The following is a 24,539-nucleotide window of genomic DNA, read 5'->3' as shown; positions in this document are numbered from 1 at the left end:
GAGGCAAGACCTCAGCGTGGGTCATCAGCAAAGCACTTGAATTCCCAAGACCAAGGGACACTGGCCAGTTTCCTTTCATTTCTCTGAAGTTTACTGTGAGACCACAGAGATTCCTGAGGTACAGAATAGGGCAGTTTCTTGGATAGATGTGTGTGCTAAGTACATCCTAAGGTACACCAGCAAAGCAAGTCAAATTTCAGAAGAATCTCTGAAATCCCAGGGGTCTAAGTTAGGGATCCTCAGGATTTTCGGCTGCCCAAACTCCCTTAATGACTACGTCATGAACAACGATTCACCAAGATGGTGACTCCAAAATGAGGGTTCATTTAGAAAAGCTTCCCAATGGACTAAAGAGGTTTCAATCCACTTCGCCTTCACCCATAACAGATATTAAAACCTGTTCAATAAATGACCCAGTTGCCCTGGTTATCTTGGAAAGGCACTGCTGAGCCTGAGACCAGCAGCCACATCAGTGCAGTGGCTTACCAGAGGCTGTGGCAAACTAGCCAGGTGGCAGAGGAGGAGGGCACTGTGAGGAGGTAGGCAGTCATCTCCATGCCACCACCAGCAACCCCTCCATTGCTGAGTTACCTTTTCCACGAGTCTGCATTCTTTCCGCCACATTCTGGTAAAAATCCTGAGTACACTCTGACTGCTCCTCGATGCTCAAATCCTGAAACAAAGGGACAAAAAGGTTGCTTGGCTTGAGTCACACGCAGAGCTCTCAATTACAGGAGGTTTCCAAACCCACTGCTTGCATTGGTGTTGGTTTTCTTTATTTTTTAAGTTGTAGATGATGTAATACCTTTATTGTATTTATTTATTTTTATGTGGTGCTGAGGATTAAATACAGTGCCTCACCATGCTAGGCAAGTGCTCCACCAGAGGTACAGCCCCAGCCCACTAGTGTTAATCTTAAAAGTACTTCCAAATTATATTCATTCTGCAAGGGAAAATAACCTACCCATTCATATTTTATGATGTCCTATGACCATTTTTCACTGTATATACATATTCTTAATATACTTTGATAATTTACATAACTTATGTACATCTGTACTGATCTAATCTACCTAATCATTTTTGATGGCTATAAAATACTCCATTACATCAACCAATTTGTTTAACCATGCTCTACCACTGGGCATTTGGTCTGCTTCCCTTTTTTTTAACCTTTATGGATGGAAGCTATGAACAATTTTTTTGAGACTGTTACCCTTTAAGTTACTTCTTTGTAACTTTTCCAAATGTGGCATTAGGTGAACTTAACAGTTCTAAGTATCTACTACTGGATCCGATTCTCAGAAATTCAGGCCCTGTAACTTGGGGCTCTGTGACCACCTCTGGTGGGCGGTCTTACAGGTGCACTGTGTGTCCACTGTCCACCTTCTCCAATGTCAACTTCAAGCTGACGTGAAGAGTGCCTTCCTCACCACTCATCTGTGCTCAGGTGCTCCCCAACCTTTGTTCTTTCCCACTTTCCAATTTATTTCACATACTAGCTTCAAACTGGTAGTCCTGGCTTAGATTTGGGCACCCTGTGTCTCAAACCCCACCAGCTCTCTTGGCATCTGTGGCGTGTACTCAGCCCAAGCCGCGCACACTGCTTCCCGACCGCCCTGCTGCTCTACCTGCACCACCACACTGTTCTCTGGGCAGACTAACTCACTCCTCGCCAGTCCTCCCACATTCCCTTAGAAAGAACAGCCTCCAAGCCCTGTAGCACTCTGGGGTCACTATGCCTGCAGCCCTCATGCTGTCTACACTGGGCATCTCCAGAGGGGCCCTGGCTGGCTTAGAATCGATCCTCATGCGGAGAAGCCCAGGTATCCGGCCTTGGTGGGCTCACACACAATGCAGCGCTGAGCGCCCTCACTCCACCTGAGGTCCACTCTGCATGACGCTCTACAAAGTCGCCACCCTTCTTCCTTCACCTGGTCACTGACACAGCGCATCAGCAGTGAAGCTTTGGCTTCTTTCCACGGCTGTAGTACATCTCACCTACTTTCCTCTGAGACTTTCCCACTCAGCCCTCCAGTGCGTGGGATGTAAGGAGCCCAGCATGAAGCTCAGATCCAGAATAATCTGCACACAGGCTTAGTCCTTCAGCAGCTGTTAGTAGAAGGAGCTGTTTTCCCTTCTTTCCACTTGTTGTGCAATTTGCTCCTGAATAACTGCTTTTATTGGTTTATTTCATGTATTGTATTTTTTTTAATCAAAATCTCACCTGGTTGTAATAACTTTCATTTTAGAATATATCTCAAAGCCTCCCTTTCACAAATTTTTGCTTCCATCTCCTTCACAAAAACTTTTATACCTCTATCACTTTTCTATTTTCCCTTGGACTTTCCAAAGATCATTTTCCACTATATTTTCTGAAAATCATACTTCTACCCATTTTGAAAGAAACTTAATACATAATTAGTAGAACTGCCCAATGATGACATAAAAAGGTTAGTAGGATGCTCCAAGGGCCTTCAGTCTAAATGGGAAGACAAGACGCCAGGATTTTACTATTCTATTATCATAAACAAGGACAAAGTGCCATGGGGGCAATAGTAAATCTCTCACTTTTTTTCTCTCCTGGGACAGGGTCTCACCATGTTGCCCAGGCTGGCTCTGAACTCCTGGGCAAATTCCCCTGCCTCAGCCCCCCGAGCAGCTGGGAATGCAGGTGCTTGCTACCATGTTCAGCTTAACTATGAACAAACTGTGATCATTCAACATGATTATCACTCGTACTCACGTAATGGGAAATACTTTGACCTTTTCAAGACCTAAGTGGCCTGTTGTACTGGTGATATGGATCACCTTCCCTGGTTCTGCACCATCACTGCAATTTAATGTTATAATTCAGAAAACTTTTCTAATAGAGCTGACTGTTGGTTATTTCTGCCACTAAAATTTAGCTCTAAGAGGGGACTATTCACCACCACCCCTCAGGCCAGCATCAGAGCCAGGCATATGGTTAGTGCTCACTCTTATCTGAATGAAAGAAGGAATAAATGTGACCTGTTATTATCATTCCTCCCTCTGAAATACTGTAAAGACATTGGGAGATAATCATCCATGGATCTCTTCTATATGACCGCCTTTGCTTTGCATTCTTTTCAAGGTATTTAGGAGTACTGGGAGACAGAAAAAGTGCCTGCCTCAAGAGAAAACAGCAGCTTGTTTACTGTGCCAATACGATGAAGACAATGATTCCTTTTAGAGCAAAGATCAGGCTGACTCACTGTCCATATAAAAGATTCAAGGTTCCTCTCCTCCAATGCAACTGTGAGTACCAACTGTGACTTCTTTGTGTTGCCCTGTAGGACTTGATACTGAAGCAATTAGAGCAAATGCTGACAATTTGGCTACTGCTATCACTGTGAGTAATAAACTGGCCTTTACCTCCGCCCCAGTAAACTCATGTCTTCTGCCAGAATCCACGAAACCACGCAGGCTAACTAGTCAGGCTTCGAGTAAGGTGAAGCACACCCTTCACAGAACTTGTGAAAAGACCTATGTGACAGGTTTGTGCTCATAAATTCTTTTAACCTTTACAAAATTCCTAAAAGCTTTTTCTAGTTTTCCCAGAAAAATAGTATAGCAATATAATAAACTCTTTTCCTCAAGTATTTGCTAACTATCACCTGGAATTATCTTTTCTACAATGACTAAGTAAAAAGTCATTTCAGTTGTTTTTCCTAAAAACATTTTTCTTTATAGTTTAAAACACAAATGGGTACATCTTTTTCAATATTAATACTAAAATGTACCATTTATTTTCCTAACTTTTTTTCATCTCCAGTTTTGAAAAACGTATAAATTGAATATTTCCTTAAGTTTTCTGTGTATTTCATTTGGAACTCCCATTATTAGAATTTAGATCTCCATCATGTACTCTAGGTTCATTAACTTTTTTCTTTTCTTTCCTTTATACTGCTGGGGATTGAATCCATGGCTTCATGCATGCTAGGTAAGTGATCTACCACTAACATAAGTTTCTTTTGTACTGCTGTTAAGGATTTAATCTATTTAGGTTTTTTTTTTTTTTTTTTTTTTTTTAAGTTGTAGATGGATACAATACCTTTATTTTATTTTTTTAATTTTTATGTAGTGCTGATTGAACCCAGTTCCTCACACATGCAAGGCAAGTGCTCTACCACTAAGCTCAACCCCCGCCTTAGGTTTTAGCTCTTTTTTTTCCCTCTCTTACAGCCAGGGAATGAAACCACCTTATACATACTAGGTAATCACTCTACCACTGAGCTACATACACCCTCAGCCTCATATTTTTTTATTGCTTATTTCTGCTGCCTTCAATGATTTTTCAGGAAAGTAAACGCACCAGAGTTCCAATCCCCTTAAATAAAATTTAAAAACTAAGCATCGTCGTTTCAAGCACACCATACACGCAGTTCTCATATGTTGAGAAAGGCTTTCACACCAGGTAGATGTGCATTTAAACACTTCTACACTTAGATGAATAACACAGGGTGGAAGTTGTTTTTGCTGTTTTGTTCGAATTCAATCACTGGCAAAACAAAGGTGGCCAGAACTGTTCAGGTACAGTTGTTCATCTCACGTTCCCAGAGAGAAGTCAGAAGTTAATCATTTTTAGCAGCTAGGTAGTGCCTGGCTATAAAAGAACTCATATATATCATCTGTAGAGGTCATAATTAATAAATAAATAAATAATTTTTTTTTTTTTTAGTTGTCAATGGATCTTTTATTTATTTATTTATATGGGGTGCTGAGGATGGAACCCAGGGCCCTACACGTACCAGGCAAGTGTTCTACACTGAGACTCCAGTCCCATAATAAATATTTTTTATCAAGAAAAATACTTTGACTCTTGTCTTTGCTCCATCCAATGGAACAGGTAGTGGGCTAGGTATTCTGGGAGCCTGCACACTACAAGGAGTTGCCCAAGAGCCACAGGGTGCGCGTGACACCCACGCAGCACAACAGGAGAGCTGCCGGCACTCCACGCTCGGGCATTCTAGAATCTGACCAGACATCGCTCTGCTGACAGTATTCTAGAAGTTCCACCTGCAGCCCTCTTCTTACAGGTGGGAAACTATTAAACAAACACGTGGTATTAGAAATCAGCAATCAACACCTGACTCAGAACCCATTAATGCGACTGTACAAAGGGCTGAATTTTGTTTAGTCACTGGGTACTTAAGCTATTTAACAAGGTTTGGGGAAAGGCCCAAAGTATTCGCAGATGAGAAAAGATGGACCAGACCTATCACTTATAGCAAGTAATGAAAAGAAACAAAACCAAAAATCCTCTGCAAGAGGCAGCAAAGCGGGCTGGGGATATAGCTCAGTTGGTAGAGTGCCTGCCTCACATGCACAAGGCCCTGGGTTCAATCCCCAGCACCAAAAAAAAAAAAAAAAAAAAAAAAAGAGGCAGCAAAGCTTCCGCCCTGAGCCCAGCTTGTTACCTGGAGCCAACACACGCTCTTTGTAGACCAGGCCTCCTGCTCAGAGGGGGGAACCTGGACCTGACAGGGTGTAGCCCGAGGAAGCAGTCCTTCCTAAGCACCTTCCAAATCTGGACTTCGATCCTCACAAGACTCTCAAGGAGGCTCTGCCCGTAAGGGGTTTCGTCTTGAGTTTCTTCTTGTGGAACACATGGTGCCATCTTCTCCAAAAGGCCTGCAGCCTCTGAACAAGTCCTTGCAGAAGCCCAAAGGTCAAATACATCTGACACCTTCACCAATTTGGGGTCCTCTGTTGCAGGTTCTCAATATGTGCCAAAGCCCACTTCTGTTTTTCTAGCTTTCTTCAGGGGCCACTGTCTTCTGTTTGGTCTAACGCAGGTTGCTGCCCAAGCTCCGGCCACCACTGTTTTGTCCCCTGGCTGTGCACAACAACCCACATGGGGCCAGAGCTGGTCTAGCGTGCACCACTCCAGGCTGATGTACAGCTCCCTGGCTCAGGTTTTCCCTAGTCCTGCTGCCCCCCAAACCTTAACATTTTTCAATTGAAGCTGGATGCAGTGGCACACACCTGTAATCCTGCCACTTGAAGACAGAGGCAGGAGGATTCAAAGTTCAAGGCAGCCTGGCAAGATCTTGTTTCCAAAAAAAAAACAAATAAAAAGGCTGGGGATGCAGTTCAGTGGCAGAGTGGCCCTGGGTTCAATCCCCAGTACCAAAAAGAAAAGTTAAGTTTTAATTGACATAAAATTGTGCATACTTATGGGATACTGCTATTTCTGTACAACGTGTAATGACTACATCTGGATCACCATAGACATCTCTGTACTGGGAACGCTGGAAGCCTGTCCATTAGCTGTTTTAAAAGGCACAACTAAGTGCTGTCAACCAAAGGCCTCCAACATCACACTGGAAGCTGAGCCTCCCATCCACGACACCCCTGTGCCCATCAATCCTCCTCTCCAGGGCTTTCCTCTGCCTCCCCAGACCTAAAACCACTGTTTTATATTCTATTTCATAAGACTGGCTTTTTCTTAATTTCTACAAATAAATGAGAACATGCCATTTATTTTAAAATTGGATCCCGTGTTACATTCCCTCCCCAATTCTCTCACCAAAATTAAAGCCTATTTTGTTGATTGTGTTGATTAAAGTTTCTTTGCTCTGGACACACACTTCTGCCCTTTTGACAGTAACTAGACAGGGCAGACCACATGGTTCAGAACAGTAAGGTCACCTGAAGTGTCAGGCAGAGGGCAAGTACCTTCCTGCTCATGATGGAAAAGAGGAGAAGCAAAGACACAGCTGCATCTTACTCATCTCTCTTTCTCTCCCTCTCTCCATTCACATATGGAAAAATAGCTTCTTCATGAGCATAATATCAGGAAAAATTCTAGGTTTATATGATGTAATCAATTTCAGATTTTAATAGAATGGCCAAGAAAATGGGCAGAGGCTCTTATGATATGTGGGACTGCTTCCTTAGAAAGGAAAAAGAGCGAATTCAGATGACTTGCTAATACAAGGATCCCGTTTTTAAAACAACTGAGATTAATTTATTAAAGCACTTTAATAAATATCTGACAGATTAAAGGTCTATACCTGGAGTAAGTAGAGTTACCCCTTTTAAAAGGAAGGCAGGTTATGCTTTCAACAAAGAAAATGAGGGATTTTTTTAACATTTAACAAAGGCAGGATCTAAGCAGTTGGGGCAGTAAAAAGGTTTCTTCAAAAGTCTCATTTACTTTACTTGCTTTAAGCACTGTTGTTTCAGAGACGGGGTCTTGAACTCATGGGCTCCTGTGATCCTCCTACCTGCTTCCCCCAGCACTGGGGACATGGGTGTGCAGCACAACTGGATTAACAACGTATTCTGAAACATTTTCATATGAACTGGCAGGGCAAAAAAGTTCGTTGAGCCGTGGACCTCAGGAAGTTATACAACAGACTTTCTAGCTAGGATGGGGAGGTTAACATCTTGCTGGTTCTATGAAAATGAGGCTTGGTCAATTAAGGATCTGTCCAGATGACAAAGCACTTCTGTACATTCTTTACCACGTGGAAAAGTCCTTACGTCCCTGAATTCAAGGTCACTCTAAGATCGCTCTGAAGTTTTGTTCTTCTTTTTAATACTGGGAACTGAACACAAGGTGCTCTACCACTGAGCTGCATCTACTGTACATTTTTATTTTTAAATCCTGAGACAAAGTCTTACTAAGTTGCCGAGGTTGGCCTTGAATTTATAATCCTCTTGCCCTAGCCTCCTGAGTAGCTGGGATTACAGGCAAGTGCCACTGTGCCCAACTTAGAGATTCCTAAATTCAAGTTGTTTTATTTATTTTACTTGCTCTAATAAGCTATACATGATAGTAGAATGCACATTGACACATCAGACATAATGGAGTATGACTTCGCATTCTCCTGCTTGTCCATGATATAGAATCCCACCTGGCATGGAGTCATATGTACATGAGGTTAGAAAGTTGAACTCATTTTACTATCCTTTCTATCCCCATAACCCCTCCCCTGCTCTCCCTTCGCTTCCTTCTACCTAACCTAAATAACTCTATTCTTCCCTAACTCCCCCTTATTGTGAATTAGCATCTATATATCAGAGAAAACATTTGGCCTTTGGTTTTTTGGGATTGGCTTATTTCATGATATTCTCCAGCTCCATCCATTTACTAGCAAATGCCATTATTTCATCCTTCTTTAAGGCTGAGTAATATTCCATCATGTATATGTACCACATTTTCTTTATCCATGCATCTGTTGAAGAGCACCTAGGTTGGTTCCATAGTTTAGCTATTGTAAACTGAGCTAATATAAACACTGATGTGCCCACATCACTACAGTATGTTGATTTTAGGTCCTTTGGGTGTAAACTGAGGAGTGGGATAGCTGGGTCAAATGGTGGTTCTATTCCAAATTTTCTGAGGCATCTCCATACTGCTTTCCATAATGGTTGTACCAATCTGCATTCCCACCAGCAATGTATGAGTGAACCTTTTCCCTACATCCTTGCCATCAAGGATCATTTTATTTTATTTATTTATTTTTTTTTTTGCGGTGCTGGGGATTGAACTCAGGGTCTTGTGCTTGCGAGGCAAGCACTCTACCAACTGAGCTATATCCCCAGCCCGGATTAATTTATTTTAAAAATAAACTTTGTCAATTCTGCTTAGTTTCTTCTGCAACAACTCCCTTCTATTTTCTCAATGAAATGTCACAGTGATCTGAGCAAAGCAGCTGATAACAATTTATGTTTAACACAAATGGACTATGTTAATGATGTAGCTGCCTGTCTCACTGATAATGACACTGTCAGTCTAAAAAATAAGGAGGTACAAAAGACAACACATATGCCAAATTAAGAAACTAAGAGAATTAGTTAGAAAATAAGGCAAAATAAACAAGCTTTGGAAAAACATTAGCAAACAACATTCCTTGAACAGGAAAGCACTATAGTGCTGTGAACAAGGTGGGTGAAGATTTTTTAGCCAAAAGGGATCCCCTTTAGAAATGATTAAAAGAAGGGGGGGAAAAAAAAAAGTCTAAGCACAGGCCATGCTACCTGACAAAGACAAAATGGTAAAAGTTTTTTTTTTTTTAATGTAGTTCTGAAAATATTTAATTCTCTAGACTTGGCCCACACAGGACTGGCATTCACCAGGACTGGAGGAAATAGGAACAGCATGGGCAAGAATGATCTGCACCTCAGAAACCTGGGGAAGGGAAGTACTGTGGGATGCAACAGAGAGAATCCTCAGCTCATAGCAATGTCAACGGGGCCATTTTAAACAGAAAAGAATTAATTATCATATTTAGAAAGCTTCCTTGGTCAGACTAACATTAAGTTAAGGTATGTGGCAGTTTTGGAGAACTGAATATAGAGGGCACCCTCCAACACTGTACTTCACAATCTCATAGACACTGCTTCAAGTTGGACTTGATTCAAGAAATTTATATGATGATTAGTGATCTGAAGGTGTAAAAACCGATTGATTTGGAAGGACAATAACTTGTAGACAAAACCTGGAAGGTTTTAGCTATGAACATTCAGTTCAAAAGTATCTGTTCTGCTGGCGCTCACCTGTGATCCCAGCAACTTGGGAGGCTGAGACAGCAAGATAACAAGTTTGAGTCCAGCCTCAGCAACTTAGTGAGATCCTAAGCAACTTAGTGAGACCCTGTCTCAAAATAAAAAAGTAAAAAGGGCTGGGGATGTGGCTCAGTGGTGCAGCACCAAACACCACCACCAGCAGCAGATCTGTTCAGTACAGGGTGTGTGCCAGGCCCTGAGCTACCTGCTGAAGACACCCGAGGTGCCTGCATAGGCTTTGGTCACACAGTCCTGAGACACAGTGCAGAACTGGGCTGCACAGGAGCTCTTAAAACAGGAGGAAGTTGAGGCCATATCCAGGTCTCTGATATCAATTAGTAATGCCCTGAAAACAGTCAGGCATGGCAGTCTCCTCACCTGCTAGTTACCTCTTGATTTTAGTACACTGAATAAAAAGTCACAAAAGCACACTTCTAAGCAAAAGAAAAACAAATCCAAGTTCAGTAGCTTTTTTAAGCGTAGTACAACACAGTACATATGCTACGTGTATCATAGTATAAATGCAACTTTAATACAGACAGCCTGGGAATTAGATCATGTGCTAAAGAGTAAATGACTATAAAATCTCAATTTTTCATTCTGATAGAAAAGGCGAGTTGTACGTCACATGAACTGTGAGTTCATCATTAAAGGAAGCCTGTCACTGCCTCTAACATAAGAAAATCAGGATGGCGTGCCTCCTTTCATGAACTCTAAATGTCATTATTTGCTCAAAGTACCTAGGAAGGAAGAGGGCTGCTAACTTACGATGTCATCATACTCCTGAAGAGCAGCTTTTTCCTTTACAGAATGACTTTGACATTTAAAAAACATTTTGACAAGCTGGGCACACCTGTAATCACAGCTACTGGGGAGACTGAGGCAGGAGGACCAGTCTGAGAAACTTAGTGAAAACCTGCTCAAAATAAATAAAAATGGCTGAGAATGTGGCTCAGTGGTAGAACACCCGCCTGGCACACAGGAGGCCCTGAGTTCAGTCCCAGTTGGGGGAGGAAAACACAACAAAAAAAAATTTTTTAATAGAAGTCTACTGTTTATTAACCTAGTAATGTTTGAAAATAGCTAAGCAGTTAAACACTCTGCCATTTTTCAAATTCCCTTTTTTCTTTCTCTTTAAGACCTCTTCATGTTGTAGAAGAGACTTTTAGAGTTAATTCTGATAATGTTAAAGAATGTTAAAGTAGAATTAAAAAAATGGAATTCCTTCATGGGTAGTCTTATGAACTACTGCAAATGAAATCACGGCTTAGAATCTGGGGCTGAAGACAGGTTTGGAAGCCACAGTTCCAGTTCTGACGCTGGTAAAAAACTAGCTCTGTAGTCTTGGACAGTCACCTGGCCTCTTTGGCTCTCAGCTTCCTCATCTATAAAATACAAGGACTGGAATAGATAGATCTAACTGAACAAGGAGAGGAAGAATTAAAATACAAATACGGAAAACAAAACAAAGACCACCACCACCTAAAATTATTACTGCTGGCCTAGTAATTGTTACAGGGAGTTAAAGGTCTCCTACTGCAATTTACACTCACTACGAGGTAACAAGTTACCAGGGACTATTAATAAAGCACACAATGCAAGTGGCTTCAAAGTCAGAATTCCCACGCAAAGATGATCCAAACTTCACTGAGTTGCAGTGAAAAGTACTTGCCTAGAAGCCAGGTTTTAAACTTGGTTCAGAGGCTTTTCTTCGGTTGACAACTGGTCTTGATTTCTTTCAGTATAAAATCACAATATTATCTCTAAGACCTTTCCCAAAACTAAAACTCTGCTACAAAGTGATTATTCTCAACCTACCCTTTTGTAATGCATTCCTTCCAAAAAAATCTTGGTCTGTTTATAGATCTCTTGTCCGGTCTTGTGGAAGGTCTTGAGAAACTCTATGAACTCCTTAGACACTCTGTCTGTTTCAATGCTGGTTTGCCGGTTTATGGAAGGACTGGGAGCTTTTGCTTCCTGAATTTCTGCTGGAAAAATTAAACACAGCAAATTTCATTACACAGAAGACCTATGCATGGAATCACTAAGTATCTAATTTAAGATTATTTAGATTATGTTTAAACCAAAGTTAAACTCAAATTTAAATCATTTTGTTTAAACATTTGACAACTTTCCTTAGAGTAAACAGAAAACTATTTTATGAACAGGAAGTATAAGTAAACAAAATGACATGATCTAGAAGGTACCCAAAAATTGCTCTATAGTATTTTCTTGGTCAAAATACATCATGCACTGATCTATGTACTTACTCATTAACATTGAAAGTGTGCCACTATCTTGAATGGTTTTCTCAAAGATTGCCTGTGCTTATAAAGCTGGTCAACAATTAAAGTGACTGTTAGAAGAAGCACAAAAACATCAGATGACATGGAAACCAGCTTTCCAAGTCCCACTGTACTTGCAAAAAGGCCATGGCTAACTTCTTTTTGTGAAGATAAAACTGTGCTACCTGCCATTCAGTTTTCAAGTCACAATGACCAAAATAAAAGAAGGCACCCAAAGTGACGTGAAGAAGGCGAGAATGCACAGATGCAGGAGGCGAATCACCTGGACACACTACACTTAAGAAAACAGAACAGAATCGAGGCTGCACGACAGAAAGCAAGTGCACCTGGCCTTGCTCATCTGAGCTGCCTGGCTCAGGAGTTCAGGTCCCTCATACTCCCACAATTCCACTCACACACCAAAATAAAGGGCAGTAAGCCAGGCGTGGCAGTGCATGCCTGTCATCCCAGCAACTTGGGAGACTGAGGCAGGAAGATCACAAGTTCAAGGCCAGCCTGAGCAACTCAGCAAGACCCTAAGCAACATAGCAAGACCCTGTCTCAAAATAAAAAATAAAAAAGGGCTGGGGATGTGGTTAAGCACCCCTGGGTTCCATCCCTGCAACCAAAACAACAAAAGACGATCACATACATGCATTCTCAGAGTAACTTCTCATCTTATTTTTTGAACTTTAGAACCTAAACTCTTGACACATTTTAATGATGTGGTTGTAATAAAATTTTAAGACAATGAAAGCACTATTCCTACTAGGATGACTGTTTTATTCAAACGAGACAAACGATTATCAAAAAAATATAATACTAACTACGGCAAACGGAAGAGTCCACTGCTAACTATTACATCACTGTTACTAAATTAACTGGTATTTACCAACTTGACTGATATTCAAACTAAAGCAAAAACATCTCCCAAAACTGAACTATGACTAGGTTGCACAACAAAACTGTTCTTTCTCCAAATCAAGTATTTGTCTATCTTTAAATTATCAAGTGTTTCATATGGTTCAAAATTTAGAAATCCTAAAAGAAAAGAATTCAATTACAGTATTAAGGAGAAAAGTGGTGAGTATGGTGGTGCACATCTATAATCCTAGCTACATGGGAGGCTGAGACAGGAGAACTGCAAATTTGAGGCCAGCCTCAGCAACTTAGGGAGGTTCTGTCTCAAATTGAAAAAAATAAACGGGATGGGGGTGCTGGGGATGTAGTTCTGTGATAGAGAATCCCTGCGTTTGATCTCCAGTAAGAAAAGAAGCACACAAAACCCAGTGTAAGAGTTGAGCTTGGTGGTGCATGGCTGTAATCCCAGTGGCCTGGGAGGCTAAAGCAGGAGGATCATGAGTTCACGCTAGCCTCAGCAACTTAGGGAGGTCCTAAGCAACTCAGGGGGACACTGTCTCTAAATAAAATACAAAAAAAAGAGGCTGGGATGTGGCTCAGTAGTTAAGTGCCCCTGAGTTCAATCTCCCCCACCCAAAACAAAGACAAAAACAAGAACAAACAGTGTACATACCACAAAAACCAATGAAAGTCAAAAGTCAGAGAAAAACTGGAAAAAAATGTTTACAAGCAATATCACAGGCTAAAGCCTACTCTCCTGAAGGACTTTTTCTAGAAAGAAACAAAAAACCCAGCAGTCCAACAGGTAAAAGAATTCCAAGATAGTTGTACACAGAAAAGAAACATGGATTTTTTTTTTTTTTTTTTGAAGACAGGGTCTCACTAAATTGCCCAGGCTGGCCTTGAACTTACAATCCTCTTGCCCTAGCCTCCTGATCAGCTGGGCTTGAAGGTGTGAGCCACTGTGTCCAGCTAGATGGATCTTAACACAGGCCAGATGTGCAATTACACTCATGGTAACGAATATGCTAACTGAAATTATTATATGATGTTACTGTAAAACATTCTTAAATTTGAACTTTGACTGTCTCAAAATAAAAATATAGAAGGGGCTAGGGGTGTGGCTCAGTGGTTAAGTGCCCCTGGATTCAATCCCTATACAAGAAAAGGAGGAGGAAGGAGGAGGAAAAAGGAGGAAAAAAGGAGGAGGAAGAAGAAGGAAGAAGGAAGAAGGAAGGAGGAGGAAGAGGAATAGTTGTTGTATGCTGCCACTTTAAGATACCTGTATATTTGAAACTGAAGAAGGGAAAACGATAAAGCATCCAAATGATCAAACCAGCTTAAGTGACTTTAACAACATCAGATAAAATCAGTCTCAGAACCTGAACCACAACACTAAGAATACAGAGGAGTTTCAAGGTGAGAAAGGGGTTACTTCTTTACCACACAGCACAGCTTCCAAACCCATAAAGCAAAGACAGGCAAAGTGAAGGGAGGGCAAGCAAACCAATTATAACTGGATATCCCAGCACTCTGGTGTAAGTGACAGAGCAAGATGAGAACAGGAAGCCCATGAAGAACAGACACTTGAACCTGACCGGAGGGAACCCACAGAACCCTCCACCTGCACCACTAGCAACAAATCACACTGACATTGGCTAGCCCGGGGCAGAGGCCTACCATGTGCTGAGCACCCCTCACGTCTGTCTGTCAGGGTGGTAAATATCAGTGGCATTCACAAGTGAGGAAGCCAAAGCTCCCAGAACTGAACTGTGCTGCTGCTGAATCTGCAGAGCTGGAGCTGAACTAGCTGTGCACACTCCAACTCAGAGCCTGAGCTCCAGACACCTGGCCATCTGCAAGCCAGTCAAGGGTGGAGAGACCCCAACCACGGGCTTTGCTGTCTTGTTGGTGCATACTCCCATACCGGATATTCCTTCCCAAAGGACAGATTAAAAAAAAAAAACAAAACAACAAAAAAGAGTTCAGGGTAGAGTAAGGCCCCAGGTGACCTCAGCACCAAAAAAAGATGAAGATCCATTTTGTTAACTCTTTATAAATTACTAAAATTGACACGTGGTTGTTGCTCTCCTACCCTCCTAAAAGTCAACACTACTAAGAGAACAGAAATCTGGTTAGAGGCACAGGTCCCTGCAGGGAGCAGCTGAGGCAGTTCTGAACAATCGAGGGTAGTTGGTGTGTGAGATCAAAGGAAGAAGAAAGGAAGACGCAAAAGAACAACTCTGTCCATGTCCCAGTACAGCTCTGGCCAGGGCCCAATTGGCAACTGCTTGCTCCTCAACTTAAAATCACGGCACGCTTTGAACAAAGAAACGGCGAAGCTTGCATTTCAAGGAGATCCAGTCGGTCAGGCTTACCAAGCACTCCAGGCCCCACTGTGAACACGCAGTTCAAGACCTTCTCAGCAGGACAGCCAAGTCCAGTGAAGGCCATGCCCACAGCCACCTTCCAATGAGGAGTCTGGAGCTGTGCCTGCTTCAGGGGCCTCCTCACTGATCCCGACCTCCCAACCACCCTGACCATGGGGTAGGCAGGTGCTCCTTCATTACACCCCAATGCACTGAGGCCAGAGAGGTGAGGTCACCTACGTGCCACATTACCTACTCAACCCAGGGACACTTTACCGCTGAGTTACATCCCAGCCCTTGTTCTTTCTATTTTGAGACAGGGTTTGGCTAAGTTGCTGAGGCTGGCTTTGAACTTGTGATCCTCATGCCACCAGCTTCAGAGCCACTGGGATCACAGGTATGGCCACATGTTGGCAACCCTCTCATTACTCACCAATCACTGCAGCATGTTTATTCCTACTTCAATAAACCAACACACCAGGTGCGGCGATGGGCACTTACAGTCCCATCTACTCAGGAGGCTGAGGCCAAGGACTGCTTGAACCCAGGAGCTTGGGGCTAGCCTGGGCAAGGCGGAGAAACCCAGTCTCAAAAACAAAATAAAAATAAAACCAAGCAAAGAGTATCAACTGAGCACCTACTAAAGACTGTATTAAAGACAGATCAAGTACTAAGTCAAATTAAACCTTTTCTATACAAAGCAAACGTGTGAAAGTAAAACCCTCACTAAAAGTTTATCTCAAGGGGCTGGGCTGTGGTTCAGGATAGAGCACTCGCCTGTCATGTGTGAGGCACTGGGTTTTATTCTCAGCACTGCATACAAATAAATAAAGGTTCTTCAACAACTAACAAAAATACTTTTTTTTTTTTTTTTTTTCGGTACTGGGGATCGAACTCATGTCCTTGTGCTTACAAGGCAAGCACTCTACCAGCTGAGCTATCTCCCCAGCCCCCAAAAATACTTTTAAAAAGTTTATTTCAAGAATAGTTATGAAAGAGTGAAGACAACCTGAAATGTCATTTCAAGAGAGAGCACAACTGTGTAGTAAAGTTGGCCAACACCACTCCTGGTCTAGTGAAAACATGTTTTACAACTTGAATTTTAAAAATGTTCTTAGGATGGGCTTGGTGGTGCATGCCTGTAATCCCAGTAGCTTGGGAGGATCATAAGTCCGAGGCCAGCCTCAGCAATTTAGTGAGGCCTCAAGCAATTTAACAAGACCCTGTCTCAAAATAAAAAAATAAAAAAAGGACCAGGGATGTAGCTCAGTAGTAAAGTGCCCCTGGGTTCAATTCCCGGTTAAATAAATAAATAAAAATATGCCTATAACTCCACACATTTCTGGGATCATGTACAGAAAGGGATAACTCAGGAGAATATTATAGTTCCTCTGACTATTGTTATATAACACGGGCAAAAAGGCAGACAGTCTATAATGTGTCAAAGTTTTAGGGACAGGAACATCATTTGTTACTCATAATGAGCACCTTTCAATCGTATCTGAGTTTATGCTGATGAAGTGACTCTTGTGGGTCCCTAGACAGCTTCAGGATGAGGGACTAGTTACCAGAGAACCAGACATGTAATCAGAAGAATTAAAGCGTTAGTCCCACCCCACCAAAACCATGGGAGGGAGGAGGGCTAGAGACTCACTTTGTTCTTGGTGCCTTATAGTCATACAGGACAGTGGGGTTCACTCTGACATGTTCATAAAACATTCTGCTCCATTTCAATCCCTGCTACTTCCTCTCTCCCTCCTGGCCTCCCTCTCCACCTCTCCTTTATTGGTCTTCTTCCTGTTTATTTTTTAAAATCAGTGCATTATAGTTATACATGAAGCAGAATGCCTTGTGATGTGTCCACACACACCCCACTCCAGTGGCCAACCCACTCTCCGGGCTCCCCTTGTCCTCCCTTCCTCTCCCACTGGTTCCCTGCTTCTACTTTACTCTTCTCCCTTCTATTTTAGGAAATCCCCCTTTTTATTCCTTTTCTCTCTCTAGCTTCTGCACATGAGAGAAAACATTTGGCCCTTCACTTTCTGAGTCTGGTTCATATCACTCAGCATGATGTTCTCCAGATCATCCATTTAGTAGCAAATGCCACAATTTCATTTTTCTTTATGGCTGAGTAAAACTCCATTGTGCACATATACATTTGCTTTATCTATTCATCTGCTGATGGACACTTGAGCTGGTTCCACAGCTGTGCCACTATAAACCTTGATGTGACTGTACCCATACAGCATGCCGATCTAGTGGATAGCTGGGTCCATTCCTGGCTTTTTGAGGACCTCCAGAGAGGCTTTCCAGCATAGTTGTGCCAATTTATAGTCCCATCACGGGTGTATAGTGTACCTTCCCCACACCCTTGGGGCTGGAGATTTTAAATCACGATCAGCCAGTTAATAAGCCAGGTGTGCCTATGTAATAAAACATCTCAAAAAACCATTCAATGGCCAGATGCAGTGGCACATACCTGTAACCCCAATACTCAGGAAACTGAGCCAGAAGGATCACAAGTTCAAGGCCAGTTGAACAAGACCCTGTCTTAAAAAAAAATTTTTTTAAAGGGCTAGGGCTTCGATTCAGTGGTAAAGTACTTACCTAGCATGTGCAAGGCCCTGGGTTCAATCCCCATTATCTCAAAACAGAAAAGAAGCCTTAAACGACAAAATCCAGGCAGATCCCAGGCTGGCAAACACCCCGACCTGCTGGGAAAACGAAATGCCTGGACAGAGACCCCTCCATGGCCTTGCCCCATGCAGATCTTCCTTTGAAAGTGGCTTCTGAGTTGTACCCTTTGTAATAAACTGGCAAACAAGTGTTTTCCAGAGATTCCTGAGTCGTCATGACAAATGCTCAGATCTGAGGAGGGTAGCTGTGGGGACCACTGGCTCCTATCTGTTAGGTGAGAAACACAGGTACAACCTACCCCAGGTGGCTACTGGTGCTGAAGTGGGGCAGTTGTGGGAGACTGAGCCCTTAACTGTGGGGTCTATGCTGCTTCTGGGCAGTTAGTGTCAGAACAGGATCAACATGTGAACACCACTTGATATCGAAGAATAAAAGATACCACATATTTGGTGTCAGAAAGAAACAAAACAACAAGAAACTTTTTAGTCCTAGGCAATGAAGATTTATGTTCCAAATACAACTGGCCCTCCATATGCACAGGTCCTTAATCCTCAAGAGAGAAAACAGCCAGGCAAAAGAACTGAACTAGGGCTGGGGTAATGGCTCAGTGGTGCAGCACTTGCCTAGCACTTGTGAGGCACTGGGTTTGATTCTTTGTTTTACTTAAAAATAAGTAAAATAAAGGTATTATGTCCATCTACAACTAAAATAAAAAAAAAATTAAAAGAACTAGATACGCACTGACTTTTTTCTCATTGTTATTTCTTAAACAATAAGCATAACAGCTATTTTCATATCATTTAATTTTGTTAGGTCTTATAAATAATCTAGAGATGATGAACGTATACAGGAGGATGTGCCCAGGTTATATGCAAACACCATGCCATTTTGTATAAGGTCCTTCAACACCTGCGGGCTGTGATAAACCCAGGAGGGTGTGGAACCAAACCCCTGAACACCAGGAAGGAATGGACGTTTTATCCCATATATTATAAAAGGTGGTTTTACAAGATAAACAATGTTCAAAATAAAAAAGGAAAACACAACCACGCACAGTTAACTGGAGAAATAACTGAAAACAACCCAAGTATAAAACAGGTTCCAAATTCAGCTTTAGGACTCACGAGTTACCTGGGTTTCAACAAAGCCTAAAGGCCCTGGTGAAGAGAGCAGCCACCTAGCAGCGATTCCCAAAACCAACATCTGAGACAGGCCTTGGAACAGCACTAGCTGTGGGAGGGTGGCAGCCGTGTTCCTTGAAGTGATTTCAGATCCACAGAAGCTGCAAGATTCCTCGGAGGTTGTCTTCACACCCTCTACTTGATTCGCAGAATTTTAGCCCTGTGCAAATATCTGTGTGTACTATTTTTTCCAAACCTTTCAGACTAGATTTCCACATAACATGATCTCTATCTCTTAGAGCAGTATTTCTCAGCAACAAGAACACTCTTTTTTTTTTTTTTTTTCTTTTTTTTTTGCGGTACCAGGGATTGAACCCAGGGCCTTGTGCTTGCGAGACAAGCACTCTACCAACTGAGCTATCTCCCCAGCCCTAAGAACACTCTTAATTACAGTACCCTTACTACTGTAGTAACTATACTTTGGTTAAGAATATTAACCACAGGGCTGGGGTTGTGGCTCAGTAGTAGAGCGCTTGCCTAACATGTGTGAGGCACTGAGTTCGATTCTCAGCACCGCATATAAGTAAATGAATAAAATAAAGGTCTATCAACATCTAAAAAAATATTTTTTTAAAAAAAGTGTTCACTACATAACTACAGGATAGTTATCAAATTCAGGAAAAGTTACATTAACTCGACACTTCACTCAATTTAAAATCCATGCTCCAGTTGTCGACTCTTCTGATCAAGTCTTGGGCTCTTTTCTTTTGATGTAGGATCCAATTCAAGGACTCAGATTGGACTCGGTGCTTATGTGGCCTCAGGCTACCTTTAAGCTGGAAACCTCCCCAGCCTTCTTCCTAGTTTTTATAACATTTCGGATCGAATGCCCCTTTAGGGGGCCTCTGCTGCTTCCTCACACCTGTGATCAGGTTACAGATTTTCAGTTTGCATATTTTGTAAGGGGTTGTGCTCTTCTCAAGGGTCCTATCTGGAGGCACTTGAAGTCCATCCTCCCGTTTCACAGTCACCATTTCTCCAGTTGGAATTACTACTGCGAGGAGCTCATCTGAGACTATGCTTGAAACCTGTTCTGCAGCAAACTCCCTCCTCTCTCAGACTGGCATCTTCTGAAGACACTCGCCTAAACCAGTGCTTCCGATGAATACAATGTCTTTCTTGTGCATCTACTTTTCTATTTTATGTGTGGAACAAACTTGTAGCTTATTTTTACTCAATGAATTATGCTCTGTTTCTTGTCCTTAATTATTTTGATGCTCAAACTGTACCAGGTCAGGCCAATGGGCAGTAAGCCTACTTTCAAGCTGACTTTTGATGGGTTCCAAAAATTCTTTCCCTGATCTAGCCCCATACGAGTCATTTCTCCGAGAAGCCCTGGCTCACTCTACTGAAAAAACAGTATTTAGAATCTAAGGTCTGGGTGGAGAGAATGGCATTTAATGTTTTTAAAAAAGAAAAGATACTCCTTCTAGAACACTGTCTTCAGATCAGTCTGCTGGATTCTGCGCAGGGACGACACTCACATGAGCTCAAGAAGCAAAGGGCAATTAAAAAAAGAAAGAAAGAAAGAAAAGAAAAGGGCGCCTTGAAATGTCTAAGCAAGTATCTTGATATGGTGGCCGGATGTGACTTCCTCGACAAGCTCAGCTCGCACACTGACCTTGGGGGCTGACCAGCCATGAGTAGACTGAGTATTAACAGCCAACCTATAACGTCCTCTTAAGGAGTCCCCAACTATGACAGGATGCTAAAACACTCTTCAAATCCAGGGGCACTGGGATGAACGAACTGGGTTTCCAAGATACATCCATGTTTGAGATAAAGGGACACAATGGAAAACTTGAACCAGGAGTTAGGAGATCTAAGTTCTGATACACCATTTCATTAAATGACCTTGTTAAATTAGTCTTCAGGGACTTTCCTAATGCCATTTATAAAATGAGGCAATGGTTTTATAACTTTGTTTCACTGTTTTGTCTGTTGTAATTAACATATGCCATTTCACTATATGTCATAAACTCTTAAGATTGAGACTTTCCCACAGCAAGAAACAGAATTTAAACTAAACAGGAGGGAATGGCTTTGGCTGTTGCTCTTAAACTTCTTACCACCAGATTATTCTATAAGAAAAACCACCTGCATTTTAAAATAGCTAACACATATCAGAGACTTAGTGTGTCAGGCTCCAGGCTAAGCTTGTACACATGAACTCACTTAATCCTCATCACATGCTCTGTTAGGTATTATTCGTCCCTCAGTATGGTCAGGGCTCAGAGAGATTAGTCTGCCCAAGGTCACACAGCTAAAACCTGCAAAGCCAGACTCACACCAGGAGCGACTCCAAAGCCCACACTTCTAACCACCGGACTACATCTTCTCCAAATAAATAAATAAACCATGAGCCAAATACATTCTTACTAACCTCTAGAAGGTATTGATTATTTTCCTTCTTATCAACTAGAGAGAAAATTGCTACAACCAGCAGCCAACCAAGAAAGAACTCCAAATTAATCATGTGAACAAAATGACTCAAGGTGCACATTTCTTTTGCTGTTTGAGACAGGTCTTGTCACCTTGCAGAGGCCTTGAATTTGTATCCGCCTGCCTCAGCCTCAGCAAGATTTGCATTTCTGGCTGTGGGCCACCTTCCCTTTAATAAAAGAAAGTAGTAACAGCCCTCACTTCTGGGAGGCCAGCAAGGGCCTTAGAGGTGCTATTATCTTTCAACCCCCTACCTTTAGGAAGACCAAGTTACTCGGCAGTGGTACTAGGAGCCCGAGGGGGCTCTGAGAGAACAGCTCCTCTCTGAGCACGAGTGCTGGTTCCTAGTCTCTCACCACCTCACATTTACTGTACAACTCCTAAGTGCTCACGTCCAGGTTCAAAGATGGGCCCAAGCAACAGAGACTCTCTTGTTTCACACTAGGTCACTTAACTAGCCTACTCCCTGGCAGAACAAATATGACTGTAATAACATCTTCTTGCTGGTTGGACAGCATTTTAAGCAGGATGAGCCAGGAGCAGTGGTGTACACATGTAATCCCAGTGGCTTGGGAGCCTGAGGCAGGAGGATCATAAGTTCAAAGTCAGCCTTAGCAATTTAGCAAGGCCCTAAGCAACTTAGCGAGACCCTGCCTCTCAATAAAAAAATAAAAGGGGCTAGGAATGAGGCTCCGTGGTTAAGCACCCCCTGGGTTTAATCTCTAGTTTCAAAAAGAAAAAAAGATGAATACAGACATCTATATATAAATTGATATGTTAGAAAACGCCTGACATGAGTTACTTTCACTCCCCAGGGGACCAAAGCCAGCCCTTTCCTACTTGCTCTCCATATCTTTCCACGAGGTACAGCTGTTCCCCAGATAAGTTTTTGGAGAGAGCTCCTCTCAGGTGACTTTTGAGCCTAGAAACAGTCATTTCTGATAAGCTATGCACAGCAAGGTATTATACCAAGAAGAACAAACAATCCAATGAATAAACATCCAATGAATAAAGACACACAATGTGTAACCACCAAAAAGACATCACCTGGAGGGGAATGGGTTTTACAAGCACTACTCCACATTTCAATTCTCTGTTCTCCCACAGCATAAAGAAGCATCTCTGAAACACCATCCATGTCCTGCAGGCAGAGAAAGGACTACTTTCATATAGTGTCCGACACTCAAACTTAACTTTGGCTTCAAATCCAGGCTGGTATTCTCAAAAGCTTACAAAAAAAAAAGAAAGCTGAGCCCACATGCACCATGGATCCACTCTGTACACTCAGACACAGAAGAAAAGAACATCAAAAATTACCCTTTTTTGATCCAACTCTGGAAGAAGCACTGAAGAATTTCTTCACTGTGGTAACCTTGCGAGTCTTCTCATTGGTTTTCTTTTCTTCAAATTTGGAAAATGTGAGGGACGGGGCCCCCTGGCTGCTCTGACTGCTGGCAAAGGCTTCTTCCTCCTCCCGCTGAAGTCTGAAATTCAAAGAAGGATCACGAATGAGGTATTCTCCAATTTCCCTCATATCTACAGGTGATCACTCAACTCATCAAGGAGATGGAGACACTTTACAACCAGAGGCTACACATACAGTAGTTCTGAGGTCTCTGATGGAAGGCTACAGCATAAAACTGGTCTACACACTTCTACAGATGCCAGATGGGACCTCCTCTATGGGTGGTGTTCAACTGCATTAGGGTTACATGAAATAAAGACTGGTCCTTTCCCCTAATGAGTTCCAGGCTAGAACAGAGAAAGAGGTAAGTGCAAGACAGTCTTGTAATGGGACAATTCCTGAGTTGGAGAGAACCAATAAAATGCCACAAGAACCCAGGAAAGAACAACTAAGTATGCCGCAGGCACCTGAGGAGGCTGAACTATGGGGACATTTGGGGCAGGTCCTGAAGGATGAGTGGAGCCCACTGAGAGGACACTCTGAGAGGAGGAAACCTCAAATGGGAAAGCATGTGGCTTGTTTCAGAGCGAGTTCAAGATGGCTACTAGTCTGGGTTCATTATGTGGCAGGAAACCAAGAAAGATCATAAACTCAAGAAGTTATTTTAAGTTCTGTGCTTCAGAAAGAAATACCAGAAGCTGCATGAACAATTTGAGTGGTAGAGAAACTAGAGACAGAGAGGGTATTGCAGCTGGCCATGGTGGTACACGCCTGCAATATCAGCAATTCAAGAGGATCAAGCAGGAGAGGCAGGAGGATCACAAGTTTGAGGCCAGTTTGCCAACTTAGCAAGCCCCTGTCTCAAAAATGGAGAGAGCCGGGGATGTAGCTCAAAGGTAGAGTGTCCCTAGGTTCAATCCCCAGTGCTGCCCTACCCGCCTCAAAAAAGCTAGCTGTGGTGGCACACATCCAGAATCGTAGGAGGCAGGAGGATCACAAGTTTGAGGCCAAATTGGGCAAGAACCTGTCTCAAAAGAAAAAAAACTATGTTACATGCATTTATGAATATGTTAAAATGAACCCATAAAAACATAAGAAGAGTATATTACAAAGGTTTAAGTGAAAGAAAATAAGGGTCTGGAAAACAGGAGTCCAAAAGATAAAATTCAAAAGACTTCTGGACTAGAGTCCATAGAACTTGCTCTCGTAGCTGCAAGCAGCAAGGGCAGCCCGGAAAATCAAGAATGACTCAGGCTTTAGCTGCCTGAATAAACAGTGATGGCACGAATCCACCGGGAAGGCAGGAGCAGAAGAGAGGTGAAGCAATGGCTCTGGTGAGGGGCCCACTGCATCTGAAGCCTCCATGCAACTCAAGCACCACCGCACAATAGCGGTTCTCAGTGCAGGTCCCCCAACAGCAGCGTCAGCATCGCCAGGACCTTAGAGACCTGCACTCTCCCTCATCAGTCTGCAGGCGAGGTCCTGGACAAGCATGCTCAAGGATCCGACACCAGGCTAAGTCAGAGAATCACAGCTGTAGGAAATCTCAACTGCATGCAGTTAAGGAACACAAATGGCAGTCACAGGTGGAAGGTGTCCTAGGACAGAACAGGAACATGTCTTTTTCTGAGAGAGAAGTCAACATAAAGATGTTCTGGGTGAAAAGGGGAGAGTCTGGGAGAAGTTCATGCCTAGTGGCCTCTACTTTCCCTGTGAAATGGGATCAGATCCCGAGAGCTCCAGTACCGTGGGAAGCCCTAGGCAATCATGAAGTTCTATGTCTGCTTCTCCTCTGACTCCAGCCGCTGCAAGCAGGAAT

General features: G+C 42.6%; 1 protein-coding gene across 5 annotated transcripts in view; it reads right to left on the bottom strand.

Annotated features, from left to right (window-relative positions):
• Rabgef1 (RAB guanine nucleotide exchange factor 1) overlaps positions 1 to 24,539 on the bottom strand; it is a 60,862-nt gene that overhangs the window by 11,031 nt on the left and 25,292 nt on the right. For 2 of the 5 annotated variants that reach the window (XM_047533609.1, XM_047533608.1), the window contains 3 exons: positions 22,633 to 22,799; positions 11,359 to 11,528; positions 592 to 673 (listed from right to left, as the gene is read on the bottom strand). In XM_047533609.1, the coding sequence (XP_047389565.1) occupies positions 592 to 673; positions 11,359 to 11,528; positions 22,633 to 22,799 (419 nt within the window). Of the gene's footprint in view, positions 1 to 591; positions 674 to 11,358; positions 11,529 to 16,709; positions 16,816 to 17,662; positions 18,236 to 22,632; positions 22,800 to 24,539 lie in introns of those variants that run through there. The other 3 variants (XM_047533610.1, XM_047533611.1, XM_047533612.1) reach the window with 3 other exon arrangements.

This window comes from Sciurus carolinensis, chromosome 18, assembly GCF_902686445.1.
Source record: "Sciurus carolinensis chromosome 18, mSciCar1.2, whole genome shotgun sequence".
Lineage (NCBI taxonomy): Eukaryota > Metazoa > Chordata > Mammalia > Rodentia > Sciuridae > Sciurus > Sciurus carolinensis.
Note: the sequence above shows the minus strand (reverse complement) of the source record. Positions and strands in the feature narration are given on the sequence as shown.